The following is a 19215-nucleotide window of genomic DNA, read 5'->3' as shown; positions in this document are numbered from 1 at the left end:
AGCACCTGTTGGTGTCAGAGAAGTTGGAAGAATTCATAAGACAAATCAGGCAATGGAGTCTCTGGGAATAATGACCTCCCTTGGGTTTCTTTACAAATTAAACTGATGAGGATTTAATCTTTCTTTTTTTTTTTCCTTCCCATGGGTTGCTTTGCCCTTGACACACAAGATCAGTTTCTGGAAGTGACTGTGCCTTACACTTCTGCCAGTTCTTACAGTTTACTCTTCTGTAAACTGAATAACCATTTCCCATTTGTGTCTCTTGTAAAGGAGTGACCTGGTTGTGTGGTTATGTTTCAGCCACGCAGGGAATGATGACAGAAATGTTATTTTCTGTAGTAGGAAGTGGAGTGAGTTTACATTTAAAGTTAGCACAGGATTTTTCTCAGGGCAGTGAGTAATTCTGCCCACAGGACTGCTAGAAAGATCTTCTAGAAATGGAAAACAAAAGATGGAAGAAAATATTAAGGAGATATGGAAAGGAAGAGAAATTCAGCCCATTTCAGGCCATTACAGAGGCTGTTTGATCTAACCCCAGGCTAGATCTTGATGATGAGCAAAGTTTTGGATTAGACTGGCAAGGACAAATATTAAGAAAATAAGGAAAGAAAATAGGAGCTTCCATTTAAATCTCTGTAATGAATTCCTATTCTAAACTAGAAGCCAGCACACATCATCCTTTCTCTGCTGAGAAATTTTTTATATTCATTTCTGCTCATAATGGTTTAGGAAAAGAAAAGAGAAAAAAGAAAGAAACGTTTCCATTATTCATGTGAAAAATGAACTCATTTGCTCACATGCTTAGTGCTGGGGTTAATTATATTATGAAAAAGCACAGTTTGTAAGGAACTGGCTTATTACAATAGGAATGCCCTGAGATTTAAGCTGCCTAATTTGTCAGCTTGCTCAGCCCATTCTGTTGTAACACTCAGCCTGTTTGTAGGTTAAGCAGCAACTTCTGTGCTTGGGGCTCAGTCCTGCACAGGGGACTTTGGCCAGGGAGGGGTTGGACATTTTCTGGTTTGGGGGTTCCCTTGTGGCAGCACCATCACTCATCACCTGCAGTCCCTGCACTGCAGCATCAGGGACTGCTTTGGACCAGGGCAGAGCTGCTCTGGTGTGGATTGAAGTACCAAGATTGGCTGGGGAGTACCAAAATTGGCTGGGGAGTGCTTTAGGTGTCCCTTTCCCACAGCACTGCAGTGGACACAAGGACACTCTGGGTTTGAGACATTTATTCCACGTTTTGTGTAGACAGGAGATGTTCTCTTGCTCAGATTGATGAGTTCTTCTGAGGACACAGTAAATACAGGGAGGACAAAGCTGGAATAAACACTTTATTCTCCACTTCCAACGGGACTTTTCTTTGTTGTCTCTTCTGCAGCTAAAGCTGTGATTTGTGTCCTTTCCCTGAATGTTTGGAAGCTGATTTCCAGATAAGCCATTCCTGCAGCCCTCAGTTCCCTGTTCCTGCATCCTGCTGGCTCGAGCTCATCCCCTCACACTCCTGCTGTCACAAACTCAGATTGCTGCTGTACACAGATTTTTGAGTAATATTACAGCAGAGCTTCTCAACACCCCACGTTGTTCGTGGTGTGCTGCCACTAAATTGGTAGAATCTGACCCATCCTTACAGGTTTTGCTTGGAACAAGCATTTATTTCTGTTTGAAATTGTTCATTCCCCTTTCATCCTGGGGAGCCTCAAAGGCAGCACCAACGTGCTCATCTATCTTTATCTCTGGTTTTTGTTATTGCTGTGTTGGATCAGTGCCGTGCTCTTCAGAGCACCTGACATAAATCCCTTAAAATACAGGTTGAGCAGAGGACACAAAGTGCTGCCTTTGCTTCCTTGCTGTTCCTTTTTGATGCCAGTGCTGTGGTCTCTGAACTTGTGTTTGGTCCTGAGGATGTTGGCCCTGGCTAACCCATGGGTGTCTTAAGGTTATTCACACTTTTATATGACACTGGCTGTCACTCTCCAGCTCTCGTGGCCTGAAAACTTCCATACATTTGCATAACCTTGATTTTTTTTTTTTTTTTGGTTCTCATGGAGATCTGTAAAAATTACTGTAAATGCTAAGCTTTCAGAAATGACCCATCACATGGGGTTTTTTTCTATATATTTTTAAATTCAATTTTACTGACCTGCTTTATAGATGTTTACAGGAAACTGGAGAAAAGGCAGAAGTTCATGCTAATTTTCTTGAGATCCAGAAGCAAGAGGAGAGTTGGAGAGAACAAAAAATATGAGCAAAGAGCCAGCCTTAGTTCATGACCAAGTGGTTTAGTGACTTCCTCCCTGAGGAAAGCAGCGGGCAGCAGGGTGCAGGGATGTCTGGAGTTCAAGGTGCATTTTCTGAACTCCCCTTTGGGCACCAGGACTTGGCTTGGCTGGAGTCAGCTGTGAGCTTGTGCTTGGGGTTTAGCACTCAAAACACCAATCCAGCTGCTCAGAGTCCTGAAGCCTCACTGAGAGTCACTGCCTTGGAAATGATGTTTGAAGAGTGTTTACCTGCCTGCAAAAATACTGAGGGCTTATTGTGAGATCAGACTTGGGAAGTTCAAAGGCTTTCCCTGTTTGTGTGTGCATAACCAGCACTTGTCGGGGCTGCAAGTCAGGTACACTGCAAAGAGATGCATTTTTAGGGCAAAAGCACTTCTAGACAAAAGCAAGGGCTTTTAAGGATGGCACTGTAGAGGCCCTGAATTATTTCTAAAAGAGTTCCATTTTGTGGCATAGAAAGTCAAAGCAGAAAGGAGCTCACCGCGGCAGAGTGGGGAAGGTGCCGCACCGCCAGCCAGGCTCTCTTTTATGTTTTGCTCATAACCATCATAGCAGGGAAAGGCAAACACTTGTCTAATTTGATAAAATATCTTTAATTGCAGCAGCAGCACTTGAGGTTTGGGCTGGCTGCGTCAGCTCTGTTTGTAATCACAGCTCCAGCCGCACTCCACAATCAGCGCCAATTGCTGCCAATTAGCATCCGCTAGGCTGCTGCTGCTTTATTCAGATGTTCTGGGCTGTTTGGTTGCATTATTCATACCTTGGCTGGCAAAACATAGTTTAAAAATGAGCACCGTTACAGGGTTTCATTGTACCCTGACAGACCTTCTCCCAGCTCCACCTCTCAGTTTAGTTCTGTTTAGTGAACAGAGGGAAACTTCGGGCGTGATCTAGGTCATTCTGCATTTCACTTCTAGGAAACAGCTCCTGCTTGACACAGAATTCTAAAGAGAAAGATATCAAAAGGCATCAAAGCTGGTGTTTTTTCATGTAACAATTTGGTTTTGGAAGTGGTTGTTGCAAAATGTCATCAATGTGCAGGATATTAGAAATAAAAAAGAAGAAAAAAATTTAAAAGTGAGCAGGAATGCATATGGTTGTAGAGGACTGCCTGACCTGGGACAAAGATTTTAAAAGAACTTTTAAGTGCCTGTTTAAGAGCTGAGTCTGGCTTGTGGTGTAGGAGAGCTTGGGGTGGAAGGGGCCGTCTCTGTACCTGCAGCAGGTACAGAGTGTTCCCTGTAGTGGCACAGGATGAACTACAGGCCCAGTCTAACACAGCAGCATCTTGGGCTTTAAGAGCTTGTGGTTTCACCTATTTAAACTTTGAGTCTCTGTTTTCCCCCCACAGGATTTTATTCTGACTTCAAAGGAGTTGTTCTTAATGCGAGCAAGTGCAAATGATTGATGAATGTGTTTGGTTTTGGTTTTTTTTCCTTCAGATGATGATTTTAATAAGGAGAAATGAATGCTGGCTAAGTATATTTAACAAGGAGCTTTGTTTGCTTTTGGTTTTGCATCTAAGTTGAATTAAATGAAATGCTTTAATGCCACAGTAAGAAAAGAAAGCAAACCATGGCAGAGCCCCCCATCCCTGGGGAACAGGGGCCATGCACATACTCGTTACGTGATGGATGCTCTCTGCATATGGGAATGTGGCATGGGGATAAAGAGCAATGAGTGCAGCAGTGATTTCCTTAATTAAAATATTTTTAAAAAATTGGAAAAAGGAGGTGCTAACTTGTGGAAGCACAAGGAGCAGAGCTGCCAGCAGGAGCAGTGGCAGTGATTGGTGTTTGCTGGGAGGGGAGGCTCCAGGAGCCTGTGCCAAACTCCCCGATAACTTTGCTCTACTAATCAGGCGCTTGTTAATAATGACTCAGATTTACGATAGTTCATAACAGCCCAAGAAGAAATATTCATCCTGGTATTGACTTTGTGGGGGAAGAAAACCTAATAAAGCATTGAGAGTGCTTAATCAATAGCCGGGCAGGGCTGTGCTGACTATCAGAACGAGCAGCTTTGTTTGCTATTCAGGCGGATAATTTATGGTTAGTGCTGGAAGTGATGTATGTAATTTATGTTTTAGAGACAATTACTGCTCACAGACAACTGCTGCAAAGCTTTCTGCAGGAAACCAAAAGACAAACGCAGCCTTTGGGGTGCAAGTGTTGTGCCTGGCAGCCTGTCCCAGTGTGTTTGTTCATTTCATTATGTGTATGTGTAATTTTGATATATGTGCATGTGTGCTACGTTGCATTGTAGCAGTGAGTGGCCTTTAAAGTTCAAATCAACTTTCTCAGGTTTCAAGATTTTTTAGGCATATGGTTTTGGTTGCAGACCATCCAAGCGGTAATTAACAAAAAACAAAAACAGCATCTAAAACTTAAGGAGGTGCTTTTTTTTGCATCTTCAGCATTTTTAAAAGCTCGAATCAAATTATTTAGATCAATGTATGAGAAGTTGTCAAATGAGCATTGTGATTTACAGACACTTGCCTAGAATACCTCCTAATAAAAGCAAATTGTAAGATAGTTGCAGTTCTACACCTTGCTGTGCCAGGCCCTCAGATATATTAAAGTATGCATATAGGACCATTTGAGGTGTACATGATAAACTGTATTTAGACTTAGATCCTAACCATTATGAGGGTTTGGTTTGGTTTTTTTTTTGCCCATCAGCATTTGTGTTTTCTGAGTTAGGAATTCACATCTCTAAATTGCTATAAAACTCAGTATAAGCTACCAGTGCCTGTTGGAGAGAGGAATCAAACTGCTTTCTTAAAGATATTTAACATTTAGATTCCTGAAATCAGCCCATCTTCATCATGGTCTTCATGAGAATGTCCCAAGTGTTGTTAATGAAATGTTGTCTTCCCTCTAAATGAATGTGTTGTGCTTGCTGTGACCCCTGATTGAAGCTGGGTGTGTTCCCCTAACGCTTTTAAACTAATCAAAATCACCTCCTTGCTCCGTGCTGGTGGGCTTTGTTCAGGCAGGATTGCAATAACAATGGCAATGATTTTACAGATTTTATTCCACTTCAGTGATTTATTTCAAGTCCAGGGAGCTCTGACACGTGCTGAGGTCAGTGGCTCACGGGTCAGAGCATGGGTTAGCCCAAAACTGGGCACCCACATGGCAAATCTGCATGTGGCTGCCTTAAATGAATAAAGTTATTGCTCATATGCAGCTGATAAATACAGAAACCTTGGAAAATGGGTTTTAAATACTGTGCAGCAGTCACGAGATTCCTTTTGTTATCTTAAAAATTAGTCTTGATATTAATGAATATGGCATTAAACTCGTCGTATGGGGAAAATAAAAATACCTTAAGCTGTAGGCAGTGAGTTAAGTGCTGTGTTCCACTGATTTAAACACACAAACTTGCCAAAATTAGATGGTCTTTGACTTCATGGTTTTCTTGTTGCAGAGCTGAGCCCCTGCTCATTGCAGGTGCTTTCTCCAGTGCTGTGCTCAGGACAGGTTTGATCCCTCACTGGATTTTAGAGATGCTGAATTGAGCTCCAGGTGCAGACCCTGCAGAGCCCTCACCAGCAGCTCAGTGGAGAGGAGGCTTCTGCCCTGATGCCAACACCTATTTCTGCTTTTCACACTGATTTTTCTTCATCTGCTTTCTGCTTTTGAGAGCTAATGATAGAGCAGGTCACTGCTGTTAGATTTCAAGCTGGAATTACCAATGAAAACCACTCTGTCCAGTGTCTGCTTTTACATAAAGCCTTCATTTATGCAGGAAATCTGAAATTACCTACATTTTCATAAAAACTTGGTGAAGGGTTGTTTTCCCTGGAGCTGAGGATGTGTGACATTTTCAGATGGAGTAGCATTAACAAGAACAGAGAAGTGAAGGGATTGGAATTGTCCTTCATTTAGCATGTAGTTCCTAGGCAGGGTTAACTGGGCAAAGGTGGTCTGTTTCATAAAAAAAAGGTATGTTCCCTTCCATATCAAGTATTTTATAAGATTTTTGGAGAAAAACCACCTTCTCACATAGTTCTGTCTATAATACCACGAGTGCAGGGAGTGTGGCACATGGGCACACATCAACAATCCATATTTTAACATACTGCTGGATTTAAAATATATTGTGTATTTTTTTCCCACACATATATGCTAGACAAATCATATATAAAGTTAATATCAAGTTAATCTAGATGCAAGGTGTTTTCAATTATTTTTCCCATGGCAAGATTGAAGGCTCACATCCAGTATGTCCCATGGATAATGTTTTTGTGTTGCAACATTGGCTCTATAAATAAATGTGAAACATTGCTGTAGCAAACATCACATTTGTTTTTTTTTTTTTTTTTGAAGTGCCTACAGCATGTCATTACAGATGGATTGATAGGCTTGATAACATTGAACTTTTGTCAGACCTAACGTGGCAGACTTGTTACGTGTCAGAAATTTTCTGTCATTTTGCTCACTATTCAAAAGGCAAAATATATTTGCGACCTTGAGTGACATTGAATATGGAAAGCAGACAGAAATTTATCATTTGACAGAATTGTTTTTGTTGAGTTTATTTTAAGTTTCTTTTTTTTTTTTTTTCAGTGGCAAAGCTGTAATCAGATTTTAAAATCCTGACTACTCTGTTTTAGGAATATGGAACAGCTGATTCCGGCTTGTAAAAGCTCTATGACCCGGCCTTTTACAAATGTAAAACACATTCTTTATTACTTCACATTCAGATCATTTATTTTTGTGCTTCTTTGGACTGAGGCAACATCTGACCTTTATTATGGAGTTGCAGAAAGCAGCTTGGCAGAGAGCAGGCAGTGGGGAAGGTCTTGAACAGGAGACAGGACAGCAGAGGATGCAGATGCTTAGAGAGCAGATTTTCATAGTATTGGGCTAAATCTGGTGAGATTATTCCTGCTCAGTGTATTCCTTCTAGTGCGATTGCTCTCTAATAAAGCAGTGTAAAAAAAAAATTTCTGGTGCCTTTACTCAGAAATTAAATCATAGTTTATTTTATGATGATTAGCTTTAAATAAGGTGTTTGTCTTAAAGACACATGGAGATGGAAAGTCAGGTTTTGAGAGTATAACAGAAGAGTGTTGGGTTTCTGGTGTAAAAAGCAGCAAAGAAATGAAAATATTTCATCAAAAGATGAAAAGAAATATTAAGGCAGAGACAAAGAAATCCTGGACAGAGCATTAAGAAGGTAGGGTTAGAAGAAGGAGGAAATGAGGTTTTCAGTCATGCAGCACCAATAGCTGGACCACAGCAGTTTATGCTGAACAAGGAAGGAAAAGATGTTTAATTGCTAACAGGAACACTCTGCAATCAAAGGAGAAACTTCCTATATATTAGCATGCAACAGCACTATACACTTCCGAATGGATTATACCCTGGTGAAATCAAGGGGATAATGACGAGCTCCTCAGCTAGAAAGGTTTTGTTCCAATGATTTGGTTCAAAATATAGACACTGGTGTTAATAAATTCGGCTGTAGATCCTAGACCACTCACCCAGTCAATATTGTACGCCAGGAGGTCACATAACATTGTGGGTGCTAAAGAATAAACCAGTTCTTCCCTTAATTTTGTTAAAATAAAATAATAAAAAGAGCAGGGAGATTTTATCAGTTTTCAACCCTGTTAGTATAAATAGAAGTCGAAGCCGTGGAGCTGGGTTATTTTGTGGCTTGTTGCTGTTTGTCACCACGAGGCGCATGGAGCAAAGCACTCGGAAGGGGCCGCGCGCCGCTCTCCGCGCGCTCGCGTGCCTCCTCCCAGAGCTCAGAGGAACACGTCCAAAATCTGCCTGCTGTCATATGTTCTCCCCATCTCTTGCTGAGGAGAAGCGAGCAGACGCACGCTGTTATTTTGGTGCCGTTTGTTTTTGGAGGGGAGGAAGGGGGGGAGTGTTTTTCTCTGGGAAAAGTTTCTGTTTGAATCGCGTTCCCGTGAAATCGAGAAGAGCCTTGTTGGCTTCATGCAAGTTAGGATTTGGTTTGTTGTGTAGCTCTGGGATAGCTGAATTTTGTTTTATTTCTTTGTAGCCTGCCTATAGTTTTCCAGTATCACCGAGAACAAAGAAATTATCATTTTGTCGGTCATTGCATTGAATCTAAATGCAATGACAGACAAATTAAGTGGTTTTAGTAGGCTTGTGCCTCTTCAGCTACACTTTAGCAAAAGTTGGTTCTTTATGATACACTTTTCTTTTAGCTTTTCAATAGTCTGAAACCTCCTCAAAAATTTCTTTTAACCTGTGGCTTTTAGCCAGGATCAGAAATGAACCAGTCAAGTGAAACTTGAGCTCATCAAAGGACTAACAAACCTTGGTAAATCTTAGTCTTTAACACTGAAGGGTTGCAGTTGAAATGCTTTCACCTCTCTTGCATGAATGTGAAATTATTTTTTTTATGATTTTTCTTTACAAACTAATTAATGGGTTTTTTTAATGCCTCATTTCTCCTCTGGGAACGAGGAGTGCCATAATATGAAGCAACTGCCTGTGGTTTTTACAGTCATGATGATGCTTATCTTCTGCTGCTTAATCCTCCTCCTTCTGGCTTTTCTGCTGTCTCACCTGAGAGCAAGAATCTTTTAGGTTGGAAAGACCTTTAAGACCATTGTGTACAGCCATTAACCCAGCACTGCCAAGCCCACCTAGAGGACAAGTCCCCAAGTGCCACATCCACTAATGGCTGGGCTGGAAGATCTCAGAGGTGTTTTCCAACTGTAATGATTCTGTGATATTTATCTTTTAAGTCCCTCTGAGGGTGGTGACTCCAGCACTTCCTGAGCACCCTGTTCCAGTGCTTGGCAATCCTTTCAGTGAAGAAATGTTTTGTGGTACCCCATGTAACCCTCCCCTGGCACAGCCTGGCTGAGTGGAGGGGCTCAGCAGTGTAGCCGGGAGTCGCCACTTCTGATGTTGCTTCAGGGTCCTGAGCTGTTCATCTCAGAAACTTTCCCATTTTTTCACATCAGTCAGACACAACCATCCTCAGATCTTCAGGTACTGTGTTCAGTGCCCATCCTTCACTGGTTTCTTGTGCTTTCTCCTGGCAGATGTCAACGAGTGCACCACGGCGAACGGCGGCTGCCAGGAGCGCTGCTGCAACACCATCGGCAGCTACCACTGCAAGTGTCCAGCTGGCCAGAAGCTGGGGGAAGATGGAAAATCCTGTGCAGGTAACGCTTTGTACTGTGTCTCACTGCTATTAAGGAGTCGGCAGACTTAGGAAGGGAAAGGAAATGCTGGCTTTTATGTGGAGCCAGCTGAAGAGCGCGTGCTCAGAGTTGTCGAGAGCGCGGATCTTCTCATGTCCGGATTATGAAGATGTAACTGTAAGAACACTTCAAAGGGTTGGGGTTTTGTTTTATTTTGTTGAAAAAAAATGTTATCACTTAACCTGGATTGGCTGTGCCATGTTCTGATTATGGGATTTCAGTCATCAGCTGAAAAACTTGAAGGAAGTGTATGCGCTTGATAATATTTCATCTGTCTCTTAAGCAAAATGGCTCTTATCAGAAAATACACATACATTTTCATATTTCAATCACAATTCCACAGCTAGAGATTAACTGAATAAAAAAGGATTTAAAAACCACATGCTATGTAAACCCATTTGTCTTTTTCCTAAGGGAAATTTAAGTCTAGTTAGTGCATTATAGGGTAAAATTCGTTCTTATGCAAAAACTTAATGTGTTAGAACACAAAATGAACTGTGTGGCTCACTGGCAAACAGAGTGGCTGTAAACAAGCCCAGGTGATGTGCTGACCTAGGGCCACTACATTTTGTGCATCACTGGGTGCTGCAGAAGGTCAGGTGTGAGGTTCCCAAGGTGTGCTGTACTCCAGGCCAGAGCAGTTCCTTCTTCCTGAGCTCTCCCCAGACACAGGTAGCAGGGATGTGCTGCCACATCACCTGGTGTGCTCTGCTGTGGGCCTGAGCTGCACCTCCCCTGCATTTCAGTGCTGCAGTAAATGCATCAGTGATGATAACTTTTTAATCTCAGGGCAGCTTTTCATGAGCTGTATTATCATCTTCTCAAAGAAACTGTGTTTCCTGGCTTTTCCCATTGCACAGGGTCTCATAAATCCGCTTCTTCCAAGATTTCATTTTACCATTGTCCAACTCCATTTTAAGGTTTGGCTAAAGCAATGTGTTTCTTGTCTGTGGTCATATTTATCCCACCTTTATAATTTATTTGACTGCACTCCTTTTTTCACTAAAAGACAATAGAATTATTTTCTATTTCAGCCTGTCAGTTAAAAACCACCTTGACAGTGAAAATAAGCTGTAGATGGTTATGTTATTTTGATTGAAGTATTTCATTTTGGCCTTTGGAGAGCTCAGCCCAGGAATATCATTTATGATTCACAGATCCCTCCTACTTCACCTCTCTTGCCTCTTTGGGTGACTGACTGGCAATATGCCCATGGGCCAGTGCACAGGTCTGTCTTTTGATGCCTACTTACTGCTTTCAGTGCATAAAAATTGTCCAAACCCCAAGGTTTTTGAAAGCAGGAGTCCTACTCATCATAATCCTTAGCATGCATGAGTCATTTTTCCTGTAGACTAGTCTTATTTTAATAATTCAGTCAAATTAGTGTTCCTTCTGCACAATTCTATTCTGACAATACACTTTAAATTCAAGCATTTGGACAGTCTTTAAAAACTCAAACAGAGCTCAAGGTGTTTGATTTTTGTGCTGTATTTTATCTGATCAGGATTTGCAGGGAGAATATGTTATTTAGTATTTTGAGGCCATTTCTTTTAAGTCCTCAGGCAAAAAATGTAAAACAATGAACTGGAAGTGCTCAAGTCATAAAACAGAGTGTGGTGGTGTCACTAAATACACCTGAACTTTTGCAGAGGTGGCAATGACAGAATTTGGCTGTTCTGACCTGCAAGGAGGCGAGCTTCAGCCAACTTCTGGCCATCAGGTGGTACAATATGAGTAACTCAGTAGTTGGTTACTACATGAGGGAAAAGTGAGCTCTCAAACAAACCTGAGTGCTGCTGGAAGGACTTCCAGGGCGTGCACTGGGGTTTTATAAATGCCTCTGCACTGCTCAAAGGAGTCATTTTTGCAGGTAGGAGTAAAACAGCTCCTCATTCAGGTTAACCCATGGTTTTGGAGGAATCAAGTTTATTGTTGTTCTGGGTTGTTCCATTCTTTCTGCCTTTATGGCATCACTGTGCTTTATGTTACCCCTTAGTCTAAACTCAGGCATTAAATAGATGTGCACCATTGTTCTGCTGCCATTATTTGTCTCGTGGTTGGTTTTATTTCACTGGTGCCTGCAATGATCGATCAGTGTACGGGGTTTTTTATAAGCCAAGGTACAAATAAGGTGCATTGTTAGAAAAGCAGCATGGAAGTAGCACAGATCTTATTCAGCAAGTCATTATTACTGGAAAGATTGATCGTGTTTTTCAGAAACAAAATAGAGCATCCTTCTGACAAAAGGGAAAGATGTTGGGAAAGAACTGTTGGGTTTTTTAAAATATTTTTTTAGCCATTTGTAGCTGTTTAATGCTAAGGAAGGGAAAGTGGATAAAAATTCACTAACCAACAACTTAGTGAAGAGCACTGCTGTTTTGATCAAGCATTGCTGGGGGTTTGTGAAAAACGTTTTTTGGATACCCAAAGTTCTCATTTCACAGCTTGAATGAGCTGACAAAGCTCAACATCTCCACCTTCTAGGGTGTCAAAGGTGTGTGCAAGACACAAGACTTCATGAATATGCACAACACAACTACATAAAATATGTGGGATAATCTTAAAATAGTTATTGCATCATCTTTGATTAAACCTTCTCAGTCTTGAGTGATTCTGTGTGTGGTTGGACCCACATGGGGCAGGGGATTGGGCAGCACAGACCCATGCTGTGGGGTCTATCCTCATTCCAAAGGCTGTAGGGATATTTCCTGGCTATTTTTAGGAATCTTTCCTGGCTATTTGGGGGTTCTTTTGGCAGGATATGTCATTCAGAGTTATGTAGCTTGTAAGGTCTTTCTTCACTTTGGTGAGGGATACTCGTATGAGAGGCAAGATGTGGTGAGCTGGAGGCCTGTGCATCCCCATAGAAATGCCAGCCAGAGCAGTGACCTGATTAGCCTTTCAAAGCTAATTATCTCCATGTTATTCTGCAGCTTTCACTCTCCAGCCTTCATGCTCAGAACTTCAGTTTGCTTCTCTGACAGAGAAATATTTCCTGGCAGCTCCTGGCGCAGGCATTTCAGATTGTGACAGAAAGCTCCTGCTTCCCTCCCGCTCCTCGTGCGCCTGATGGAAATGAATGATGAGACAGGATTTGGCTTTAAATCACTGCACAAATAATGTGACAAATTAATATTTGACATTTACCAGTGTAGGACTGTCAGGCTGATGCTGTGCCCTGTGCATCCGTGTGCTGTTCCTGGGGCAGCCTGGGCAGGTGGGTTTGCTCAGAAAGGAGTGCCCTGGTCTGAAGAAGGCAGAGGGAATGGGTTTGTGCCTTGTTTGTGGAGCAGAGGCACCACTGTGTCAGGGAGATGGGCTGTGAAATGCAGAGATATCCTCATTTCATGTTTTATTCTGAAGCGAAGCAGCTCTACTCGAGCATCGCGAAATGCAGAAATGGTATTTTCTGAACATAAATACCATTTAAAATGGTATTTTAAATGGTAATTTTAAAGCTCAGTTGTTGGCAGAAGTCCAGATCTGTAAGGGATGCTGAGGCTACAGCTACAAAAGCGCGTTTTCACACATGAATAAGCTGCAGAAGTCAAGTAGAAAAAGGTCGTGACCTTATGTTAACCTTCTTTGGTAAACTGTCATTTCTTATTTATATTATTGTGCTCTCATCTGTCAAGGCAACTGCAGGAACTTAGAGACAAGTGAAGTCCTGTGATTAACTGTTGATGGAAAGGAGCTCCTATTTGCTTGATTGGAGTGATATTGCAATGGCTGTAACCCCATCCCTGGGGGTTTCAGTCAATCCTCGGAGCTCTGGCTGCTTCCCTGACCTTTGCCAGGGGGACTTTGGGAGCAGCTGCCTCCAGAGCCAGAGTGTGACTGTGCCAGGGCCACCTCTGGTTACCCCAAAATGGAGGAGTCACTGGGGTCGCTGCTGGAGCCTGCTCCCAGGGCAGGGGGGACTCCTCAAATGCTGTTTGCTGCCTTGGAAGAGTTAATGGTGGGCTAAAGCAATACTGAGGGACATGTCTGAGAGCAAGAAGGTGTTTATTAATAAGGTGACAGCATTTATTAAGTCAATAAGGTCTAAAACACAACTTACTCTTGTCAAAATTCTGGTTTTGTTGCAGAGAACAAATGCTAATTCTGCATTTGGGCTGCTTTCCCTGCCCAACAAATCAATGTACAGGTGTCTGCCATGTCCTGTGATAAAAAACTGAGGCACATAGCCCCATGCACTTGAAGGGAAATGCCAAAGCATTTTTAGTTATATTTATCTGATTTTTATTAGAATAGAAGACTAAAAGAAATTAGTCTACTGGAAGGATTCAGGATGCTTTTGCATGATCTTAACTCTAACAGTTGCATTTGTTTCAGCACACATTGTTGGCAGGCCGCGACTCTGAGGTACTTATTGCCAGGAACACTTCAGCAGAAGGAGAACAAGGAGAATATATTTTACAAATATCAAAAAGTACCAGTTCTTATTCCAGCTGCAGCAAGTGCCAGACCAGCTGAACTCAAATCTTACAGCACTCAAGTGAAGGCACACCCAGGTGAGGTGAAGCCACCCAACCCTCTTCATCTTCCTCTATTTCAAGATCTTGTCTTGGGACAAGGAAATAAATCCAGTTGCAGGAATTGTGTCACAATTATCTAATTATCTGTAAATTAATTACTCTGTCCACCTAATGTCTGTATCTTAAAGGGAGGGGAATGGACAACTCCACCTCATCACCTCACCTGGGTGAACCATCTTGATAACTGAGGCATTTCAGTTATTTCAGTATTGGAATTTTGCAGCAATTTTGAAAAGAAGAGAAAAAGAATAGGCAAAAGCAAAAGGCTTGTGAGAGGAGAGAAGGTAAAACCTAATTTCTGATTTTTCCAAACCTGTTTTTAGTGCCTCTCATGTATCCTGGGATTCCAGCTTGGGTTTTTAGAGCTAAGTCAGATAATTTCAAGTATTTATGTTTCAAAGTATAAAAAGCTCACAGTAATCTGCCAAGGGGGGGTGAAGAGTAAATATTTTCTTCTCCATTAGTTTGTACATCCAGAATGCTGGTAAATGTCTTATATTTGAAGCAAAATCAACAAGAAGCAATATCTGTTTTTACATGTAAGTATTGTGATTGCTCCTACCTGTCAAATAATTATTTTTAGTCATGAGTAAAAAGCTTAATAACTGCTTTTGATTTCAGATCCCAGTTGGAAATTTTAAAAAAAAAGGGTTCCCCTACTTGTCTTACGGAGGGAACTGAATTAAGTAAGATTAGGGATTAATTGTGCATTATAAACACTGTTTGGCATTGTGCACTCAAGAGTATTTTCAGTGTATTTCAGAGCATATTCAGTGTATTTCTGGAGACTGCTGGATTTAGGCAGGAGGACTGTGTGATTTTTGTGCATGGCTGCGGAGAAGCTCCGGGCAGAAACTGCTGGAGATGTTCTACATTTGCAAACTTGATGGGGAATCTAATTTTATTTCCACTCCCGAGTCATTCTTTTGGAATTCTCAATTTCAGGCGTTTCTCTGAGCAGGAGTGATGGCTGGGGGTTGTTCCTCTGACCTCCCTCGTGCTCTCCCATGCTGTGTTGGATCCAGCTGGGATCAATCACTGCGTGGAGCTGCTACACTCTCCCAGGCAAATTGTGTCATCTGTCTGCATTTGTCTATTCCTGGTAGTTCTACAGCAAAAAAAGCCTTCCAAATAAGTAGTAAAAATGACAACATAGCCGTAGTAAGGGTAACACTGACTTCAGCTTATTGGACTTTTTAAATGGATTACCTGAGTGCTGATTCTTGGCAAGCCTGAGCAGGCAGGGGCTTGAGCTGAATTTCTGGGGCTCATTCCAGGCTGGCAGTGGCTTGGTCTGTGCAGTGCCCTTGCTTTCTGTGAGCCCTCCCCAGCAAAAATCACAGCTACACAAACCTTCTCAATCTTATAAAAACACATTGAATACTATTAACTCGGCAAATCCCAGCATTTTGTGTCCGTTTCTCTTCAGCCAGGGAAGGGACATATTGCTCGGGACAGAGCAGACACTTCCCACCTGGCTCAGAGTATTTCTGTGTCAGTCTGGGCTGAGAAGAGCATCTGATGCTCTGATAATTGATTTATTGTTGATTTTGTACTTTTGAATTTTTTATTTTTGAATTTTTATTTTTTTTAATTTTTAATTTTTGAAATTTTTAAATTGCCCTGCTTTAGTTTCTCCCCAGTTCCTGCTTGGCTGCTGCTGAAGGCTCCCTGCTCCTCCCTCACGCACCGAACAAAGGCGGCTGCGAGCTGAACCCCCAGATTCTCACATCTGCCATCCCTCGGGGTGCACAGGCTCACAGTTATGACAGCTCCCTCCAAAGTGAGTGCTGCCACTGCAGGCTGGGCTCGTTTATCCTGGATGTGTGTTTTCATCCCCGGGAGCTGAGAACAGGCTGAGTCAGTTTGCAGTCACTTTGTATGCAGAAGTTTTATGCGCACCAGTTGGGTCAAGGGTGTTGTTGTCCTGATCCAAGGCTCCAAAGCAATGGTTGAAGGAGTCCTACCCAAAAGCCCTTGACTTTTGGGGAGGACTGGGACCACTTATATTTCAATCCTTATATTTCAAGGATTCCATGATTATTTCCAGATAATCTTGGCAAATCTCTTTTTCTCCACGGCGCTTGTTTTTTGGTGCCTAGATTTTTGCCTTTGAACGCTTAATTCAGCTGCCACGTTTTAATAACAGCCTTCTGCATAAACAAGCCGTGGAACTGGCAGTTTAATTTTCAGGTTATGTCAGACTACAGGGTTAGTACACTGTTAGAACACTACCTAACACAGGGTTAGGTGTAGTGCAGCTTGTCACCGTGTCACACATTCCCTGCAGCTCAGCTTGTGCCGCGTTCCAAGGCAGCAGCGTCTCTTAAAAAGCACAGCGTTGCTCGTACCACAGGGAAAGCTGGCACCTTTTCCCTTTGCATTCCAGTTATCAGATGAATTATTGATCGCTGATCTGAAGGGGAAGGCTTGTTTCTGGGTGTCACAACAGCAGCACAGGCAGAGCCCCATCTCCACGGCGTTTCCCATATGGCGCACACGGCTCCCCGTGCGTCACAGCTGATTATAGACCCGACACAGGGATTGCTTCCCCAGCCTTCCAGCTACCTTGTCTTCCTCCAGCTCCACCAGCTGGGAGAAAATATGGAGCAGGAACCTCAACTTGCCCTTATCCTTGGGAAGGAATGTCCTTCAGGTTGTGGGATGTGCAGGGACAGCTGCCACCCTCTCCATGGTTCCTCCCTGAGTTTTGCACAACAAAGTTGGGCATGGGCAAAAAAAACTGCCCTGGAGAGTTTTGTTTGTCCAAACCACTTGATGCATAAAGCTGTATTGATCAGCTTTCGATAGTGAAAACATCCAAAGTTCAGAAGTACTGCAGTGTTTGTCATATTACTCAGGGACTCAATGCTTTTAATTAACGGGGGAGCTATGAATAGCTAGATGGAAAGCATTATAGAGCCAAATGAAAAGGCTGTTATTGTCCGGATGAAAGATAATATTTGGAAATAATGTGACAAAAAATGATAGACTGGAGTACAAATATGTTTTGAGATATTTCTAGGGCTCTGATTAGTTTATATTAGGTAGTTTTTTGCATGTATGACTACATCTGAAAGGCAGGTTATAGAGAATGTTAACATTCCACAGGGCTGATTGACAATAATTAGTTTATTTTGAAGGAAAGGAAAGAAGCAGGGTATTGTTGGAGCTGACTAATGTGAATTAAAAGCCAGGTAATCTTTTCTGCAATTACAGAGATACAATGATTGCTGTTATCAGAGAAGAAAATCCACTCGTACTTTTAAGAATCATTGTGTAGGAAGAGCTTTGCAAGCCTGAAATTGAAGCTCTGGTCATGGTCTCCAAAATTACACTTAGTAGTAATTTTATGCAGAAGCAAGACTTCTGAATACTTAAATTATAGCTTGTTTGTAGCAAGGTATTTACCAGCAAATACAGGCATCTTATAAACAGCACATGAGTCATCTTGGTGCTCATTTCGAGCACATCGAAAATGCAAATTGCAGCTGAATTATTCTTGTGTGGAGAGGCAAGGCTTAGAAAAACCTTAAATTCGTACTTTAAATGGAAATTGTGAGCGGAAAAATGTGCACATTTGCCTTTCAGAGGAGGGTATTGTGCAGAGTGGCTACAGATTTTTCTGTAGCTTTGCCTACAGGCTGTGTAAACAAGAACTGACGGCAGGTACAGGGATGGGAAAGAGCAGAGCCCCTGAGTGGTGTTTGTGTTCCTCTTTGGGAGCATTTCATACTGTTCTTCACCTGGACACCTCATAGAACTACCTTTTTTTTTCTTTCATTTTTATTATTGAAATGCCTGTGGATTTTATGAGCCATCTGATACAACCTTAAAAAGCTTTAAAACAATTTGTGATAAAAATCTAAAGCAAACAGAAACTCTGTTCAAAGCCTTGGCCCAAAGGAAGCGATCCAGACACGACTGTCAGCGAGATAGCAACTGCTGGGAGAGCTACACTGCGTTATTAAAAGATCAGTAGTTTGATCAACATCATATTGGATTACTTCAACTTCAATTACAGGAGTACCTGAGGGCTTTAGCTGGGATATATTAGAAGAACAACTTGAAGTGAACCTGCTGTTGTTGCACACCAGCTCTGTGAAAGGCCCACCTGAGAACCCTGAGAACAGCTCCTGTCCCAAAAGGGGTTCAGTGCCAGCCAAGGAGTTCAAAAACAGCAGTAATAAAAATGGAGCAGTCAAGTGGTTAATTTGATGTGAATTTTAATCTCAGGAAGAGGAAGAAAAAAGGAAGTAAAATAAATTCTGCTGTGCCTGGTGACATTATTGATACAAAGACAGGGTGAGAGAGTTGGGGTGGCTCAGCCTGGAGATGAGAAGTGTCTGGGGAGAACTCAGAGCCCCTTCCAATGCTTGAAGGGGCTCCAAGAGAGCTGGAGAGAGACTTTGAGCAAAAGCACAGAGTGATAAGAGAGAGGGAAATGGCTTCAAACTGACAGAAGGTGGATTTTGATCAGATACTGAGAAGAAATTCTTCCCTGTGAGGATTGTGAGGCACTTGCACAGGTTTCCCAGAGAATTTGTGGAATATCTGGAAGAGTTCAAGGTGCCAGGCTGGACAGGGCTTGGAGCAACCTGGGCTCATGGAATGTGTCCCTGTCCATGGCAGGGGAATTAGAACTGGTTGATCTTCAACCATTCTGTGATTGATGATTAGGATCCAGCTCTGGGAGTTGGCATGGATAGGTTTGGATGTGTTCACGTCACTTCTCTCTTCTCCTTCTAGAACCTCTGCAGATTCACAGGTGATTTATATCACAAAGGAAGCAGAGCTGGAAAACCTGTGTAAAACGCTGTCCTTTGCTCCCTGGCAGTTTATCTCAGATTGTCCTGGAGCTGGGATGGCTCCCATGGGGGATCAGTGCTTTGGTGGCACCTGGAGAGGCACCCCATGAGCTGATGGCTGTAGAGCAGTGCCAGAGCCAGCTGTGGCACAGGGACAGGAGCTCGTGCTCTGTCTCAGCTTCAGAGGGGCAGAGGGGGAGCTTGGAGGCTGAATGGTCCTGTGCCCTCCCTGTCACAAACCACATCTGTATTTCAGCCAGCACAGCACATGTGCTGTAAGCTGGAAACACAGGATTATGAAGGTGCTTGCATGATTATCATTTTCTTGTGCATGTTTTACCTGCTGTGTGTGGAGAACACATTTCTCTGCATTCTGC

The 19215-nt window shown here is 42.4% G+C and overlaps 1 protein-coding gene across 8 annotated transcripts in view; it reads left to right on the top strand.

The window, feature by feature from the left end:
• Positions 1 to 19215, top strand: part of LOC102062060 (uncharacterized) — a 191920-nt gene that overhangs the window by 92306 nt on the left and 80399 nt on the right. For all 8 annotated transcript variants that reach the window (XR_012581682.1, XM_074547471.1, XM_074547465.1 and 5 more), the window contains one exon: positions 9331 to 9453. Coding sequence is in view for 7 of the 8 variants with exons in the window: in XM_074547471.1 (XP_074403572.1) it covers positions 9331 to 9453 (123 nt within the window). In the remaining variant the exon portion in view is untranslated. The remainder of the gene's footprint in view (positions 1 to 9330; positions 9454 to 19215) is intronic.

The sequence above is a fragment of the Zonotrichia albicollis genome, chromosome 9, assembly GCF_047830755.1.
Source record: "Zonotrichia albicollis isolate bZonAlb1 chromosome 9, bZonAlb1.hap1, whole genome shotgun sequence".
NCBI lineage: Eukaryota > Metazoa > Chordata > Aves > Passeriformes > Passerellidae > Zonotrichia > Zonotrichia albicollis.
The sequence above is the reverse complement of the archived record's forward strand: the minus strand, read 5'-3'. Positions and strand labels throughout refer to the sequence as shown.